General features: G+C 36.4%; 1 protein-coding gene across 1 annotated transcript in view; it reads right to left on the bottom strand.

The window, feature by feature from the left end:
• tns1b (tensin 1b) overlaps positions 1–6,000 on the bottom strand; it is a gene marked incomplete in the record, with an annotated part of 143,320 nt that overhangs the window by 42,200 nt on the left and 95,120 nt on the right. The window contains 1 exon segment of the mRNA XM_037976306.1: positions 3,715–3,764. Within this exon segment, the coding sequence (XP_037832234.1) occupies positions 3,715–3,764 (50 nt within the window).

Below are 6,000 nucleotides of genomic sequence, written 5' to 3'. Positions count from 1 at the left end.
GAATGGTTAAAATAAAACAAAGTTTGTAGAAGAAATGAGTCCATAAAAATGTATGTAAGAAACTAGAAGCAGGAAAAAAACTGAAATCTGAATCAGCAATATTAGATCCAAATGTGTTTAGGAATTACTCCAATGATCAGTGTTGTTCTTTCATTTAATTAGACTTAAAAAGAGTATTTAAAAATAAATAAAATCATTTTTTTCTGCATTTATGTAAAGATCTTTAGTTTTCTGAAGTCACTACTAATAAAGTTAATACAAACTTCAAGCAAAAACATTTTTATTTATGTTTGGAATGACTCTCAGCTACTTTCACACCAAATTTTAGCTCAACATCTGTAAAAGAGACTGAGTTAGAGCCATTTCTGTTTTGTCTCAGGCTGCTTTAACTTCAGAGATGGATGATAATGAACCTCTCTGCTTGTGAAAACTTCTACGTGTAAATTAGATCATATTAGGTCTGTAAAAACACAAGAAATTGATAAATAAAACTGTTCAAATGTCCATTCTAGAGATGTTGTATTAAAAGTAAGAAAAATGCATGTTATGTTGTTTTCTTTTTCTCTTAAATAGATTAAAAGAGAACAAGTGTGTTCTGCATTTTAAACATGGCAGCTGCTTTAAGAGCGCAGAGCTCAGTGGAAATGATTTGTTGATGTGTGGAAACCCAACAAGGCCTCTTTCCTTAGTGACCACTCTAACTTCCAAGCTCTCACCATTAGTGTTACTCAACTTGCAGGAAAAAAAAAAAAAAAAAACACCAGTTGTTATGGCAGCCGACTTGTTTGCAGCCTCCCCGTGGGAACATTTTGGACCGAGGCTTGAAGCTTTAGGATCCTACGTTTAGTTTTTACTTTCCAAAACACAGTCAGGAGCACAGTGGGTCTGACGTGAAAGTATGCAGTTAGATTTCGAGGCATCAGCATGGTAATTGTATTTAGATGTAGTTTTTATGGGTTGTGTCAGCGCATTTAGGAGCCAGATGAGTGTGGCTTGCCACAAGAGTTTAATGTGATGCAACGGCAGGGAAATATTGGTCAACTCAAATTTTATGGCACTGTTGAGGGTGAAAGGGTAAATAAACACTTGCAGCCACGATGATTGTAATGCCTTCTGCCCCTAATTTGTGTTTTCCTTCCCCTCTTAGAACCAAAACAAGAACACAACGTGACAAAATCTCATGCACAAACACTCCACCCTAGATTGCTGTTGTTTCTCTGATGGGGGGTCATAAACCCAGCCACAGGCTCCTGAGAGGGGCCTGACAGCACCACCTACTATCCGTTGTCCTCAGGATTAAAACAAAGTTCAGAACATTAATTCTTCAAATTTACAGAGAATAAACATCCTAATATGGAGAAGGCAACAAGATCTTAACAGTAAATCCACTGTGACATCAGTCGGTCGCTGCAGGGGTCAAATCTGAAACATGACCTACTACACTGAACACGAGAAACACGTCCAGACTTTAAACGGGGAAATAAAAAGTCGTCCATTTATCCAACACACCAGAAGAATGTCTGCAGCTCACTAACACGTCATGCAAAGAAAAGTCATCTCCAACTGCTCAGATGTGAAGTTTTTCTACAAGTTTGTTCAATGAAATCATCATGGATGAAATGAAAAACAAGTTAAAAGTGTAGATCAACTCATTTTAAGTGTGTGTGTGAACAACTATCCTACCTGCTGTAGAAAGCTCTTTAAACAATATCAGTTTAGAGAAATATGAGTTTAATTCTGACCGGACTGATGAGTCAGAGCGGGGCAAAGCCTAATGTGGATTCCTGCCATCTAAAAACAGCTCCCATCTCAAACATTGTACAGCAATTCATGTGAACGCCGTTTTACCAACTTTAAATCCATCCTGGTGCAGCCTGGGAATTTTATAACACTCCTGCTGGGATAAGAGTGGAATGCAAAGCTGACTCTGATGAAGAAGTTTCTAAACCAGCATTTGTATAAACTGCTATGACATTTTAAACTACAGGTTGTTTTAACATGACAGTGATCCACTTTGGTTTGTTCAGACTAGCCGTTAGCTCGTCAGTCCGGTCAGAAATAAACTTGTTCAAAGAGCCGTCTACATCTGCTAAGATAATAACTTGATAACCATTCCAAAGAACCCTGCTTTATAATTTATTAGCTTTAAAGAAAAAAAAATTTCAGGATAAAATATGAAACATTAACTCATTTTATCTTGTTAAGTTTTTCTGACAGATAAACTCTACTTAGGCTTTGATTTCTCTGCTCACAAAAGGAAAGGACTGATGATGATGCTTAAAAAAAATCTTACAACTTTCCACAAACTTATTGCTTAGAGATTTTAAATTTGGAGTAAGCAGTTTCTGATTTTTGCTCTGAATGAACAAAACAAAACTAGCATCCCTGTGAAGGAATGCATATCGCCCGCTGCCTTGCAAATGGCAACATTTTAAAGAAAGATGCTCTACAATTTATTAACACTTGGTGTATGTGTTGAAAAGGACTCTCAGCTACTACCAGACCAAATTTTATCTTAATATCTGTGAAAATGACAGAGTTATAGCTATTTTTGTGTTTGCTAAGGTCAATTAGCTGCTTTGGCCATCTTAATTCAGGTTAATCAGTTTTAAAAGTTATCAATGATGATTTTCTGGGAGTTCCAATAAAATCCATCAAGTGGTTCATGAGATATTTTGCTAACAGACAACCAAGCACAGACACAGGGAATTACATGGAGCAATCACTGAGCAAAGAAGCTGATGAATTTTACCTATATTTAACGTATTTACAGCTTCTTCAGAAGATACTTTAACTTTTCTTTCCAACAGTTCTCTCTAACTGTCAAACGGCAGCAACAGGTTTCCCATTTTGTTATAAAAAGATGTTTTTAGGAGATTTTAGCGTTTGACCACAGGATCATAAGGAGGGGGAGTCAGTCTGCATGCGGGTGGGGGAGGGGCAGATGAGCCTCTAACTGCAGCATATTTCCCACATTCGTCAGCTGTGAGTGGACCCTGAGGGAACCGCTCATACATCTGGCAGAGGAGATCACTNTCATATGACTGCAGGGTTGTGTCCTTTTGAAACAAGCTTGGATCAGAATTAAAACTAATTATAGACCAACAAGAACTAAATAAACAGACATACTGCACACAGAGTGCTTAAAGATGTTTTTTTCTTTTAATCAGATGCAAATTTATTTTTATTGTCTCTGAACAACTCTTTTATTTGAACTAAATAAACTCATATTTAGGCTCAGGACATCTGTAGTGTGTTGTTGTGTCACATTTTACAGATTTTAATGACACAACTAAGAACATCTGGGACTGATTACAGGTTGAGGTGAGAGGGCCTGACTCCAAATATCTTTATGTTTAAGAAAACAGGCAGACAACCAGGTCAAAAGAAGGGGCTGTTGTCTCTCCTAAATCAAAATGATCAAATAGCAACTTACAACCAAACCATTTAAAATTTTCACAACTCAGGCTGAGTGTCAGTGAAAATGTCTAGTTGGTATTCAGGTAAATTTCTGCAGAAAATCAAAAAAGCTATTTGCTAAATAGAGTCCAACAAACCAGTTAATTAATTTGTGTAAATAAGAGAAGAAAAGGAGATGAGAACGAGGAAAAAAGAAGAGAAATCAAAACAAACATTGACTGAAAATAGAGTAAACGATAGAAATGAGACGAGAGGTTAAACAAAGATGAGACAAAAAGAGAGTACAAATTCTACCTTGATGGTCTGCGCCGTGACTCCATGCTCTTTGAGGATTTTGTTGAACCCTACAAATGACAAAGAAATACAGTTTTTAATCAAAAACATTTATAATGTTTTGTTAAAATGACATCAAAAGTCTTCATATGATGACTGCACAAAAATGATAAAGATAGTCAGAGAAATTCATAAAACCTAAAAAAAAAACCCCACACTTGGCTCTGATGTGGCTCTCAAGCACTAAAACTACCACTTTAATAATAATAATAATTTTTATAAAAATTTTTTTATTTAATTCTAATTTATTTGAACAAAGAATTTATAAAGTCAGCAATGCATTTCATGCTTTCCATTAAAAAAACAACAATTGAGCTAATTTATAACAAACAAAAGTCTAATCTAAAATCTGTCAGAAAATAATCTTTAGATATACAACTGATTAACTTTTAACTACAACCTGATTCAAAATGGCCAAAACAGCTAATAGACCTTAGCAAATGCAAAAAATTGCTATAATTCAGCCATTTTTACAGACACTGAGCTAAAAGTCCAAACAAACCTACGAAACGTAGAAACGCTAAGTCAAGTTTGAACTTTTACTAAAAACTCTACTTAACTTAGAGAAAACTAGTGGAACAATTTTGGTGATTGTAGTGAAAAATGTGTTGATTTTGACAGGAACCAGTCGATGCAAACAACTAACGACACAGGACACGTTGCTGTCTGAAGCCTCAGGTAACAATAGGTCAGGTGATTCTATGATGTTAGCTGAACAAACCACATACAAGATTTTACATTTTAAACATTTTAAAAGAAAGACTCTTCATTTCCTGAAAAGTTGCATTTTTAAAGATAAAAAAAAGTTTCTCCCCAGCAGCATTGATATCCTGTATAAACTGGTGTTCGCAGATTTGTTTCTGTTTTGACAAACTGTTTGACTTAAAAATTGCTAACTAACATTAGTGAACAGTTTTATTTCTGTTTGTGAACTGTTACAGATCTGAGGCGCTCTAAACAAGAGAGACATTTGTCCAAACAACGTTCGGGTACCTCACAGGTTTTACACTGGTCTCCATTATTGTCTCCCTTTGAGCTTCTTGGACTTCTAGATTTAAAAATTAGTCCACCTAATACCTCTAGAACAAGTATTTAAAACTAGTTTTGACAGTTCTAGATACTTTCCTAAAATCTACATTGGGAATCCAAAAAGCAGGTTGTTTCAGGTATTTTGCTCCCTCTGAATATTAACATCATTTAACACACACAGTATATAAAGTGCCCGTGCACATTAAGATGGGGTGCTGTTCAGATGATATCAGGACAGCTTTCACATGAGTCCTTCAAAGCTAAAAGGCCTTGGTAGAAAAGTTTGGAGTAAAGGTTCCTGACAGTGTTTGGCTCCAGTAAGCTGCCTCGTCTCTCCTCCTCAGACCAGCTCAAGGAGGGAGATGGGGGAGTCAGGGTTCACGTGGACTTGTTCACTCCCCTGTGGTGATTAGGTCACATGAACACAAGATGGGGAAGAACATCTATCATCATCTATTAGCTCAGATTGTTTGAGCACGCAGCCACACACACACTGCAGGAAACTGATTTCATCTCCTAACAGCTGAACAACCTGTTGGTTTAAATCTTTTTGTTTATTTTTTATACACCAAATTTGCAGCTAGATGAAAATATGTGTTTGAATGTGATTAAAGTAAGTTATGAAAACTTAAAAACAGACAATATTTTCAGCCAGCGTGATACTGCTAATAACAGGTTTTAATAAACATTAACTGTGAGCTCATTTAACCAGACCTGCAACAGATTTGTTTGAACAAATATAAATCCATCTTATGAGACGTAAGGAAATTTGAAATGTGCCCATGCACCTAAAGGACGTACCATTTCTACTTCACCCTTTCACGACCAATTAGGCAACATTTAGTGTGTTCACTCAGAGAGTCAGAGATGTCCCGACTCTCTTTGTGATATAGGGGGATGAAAAAAAAGAGTAGAACTATCTAACCCTACAAATGGCACAGTGCAAAGGGAAGGATACCACATGCAAGATCATCTAAAAATTATATTCCCCGTCTGTTGTGAACATAAGACAGACATAAGTCAGAACCAAATGGGGTTCTTAAAGCTCCAAATTCATGCAACACCATGACATTAAACATAAACCTAAACTCAACCTCATTTCAGCTGCTTCGGTCTGTTCTGTTGGTCATGATGTAAACCTCATGATCATAGATGAGGACTGGAACATAGACAGACCAGGAAATTAAGAGCTTCCCCTTGTTTCTCCTCCATGACTGA

The sequence above is a fragment of the Kryptolebias marmoratus genome, linkage group LG6, assembly GCF_001649575.2.
Source record: "Kryptolebias marmoratus isolate JLee-2015 linkage group LG6, ASM164957v2, whole genome shotgun sequence".
NCBI classification, from domain to species: domain Eukaryota; kingdom Metazoa; phylum Chordata; class Actinopteri; order Cyprinodontiformes; family Rivulidae; genus Kryptolebias; species Kryptolebias marmoratus.
This window is presented reverse-complemented; position numbering and strand designations above follow the sequence as displayed.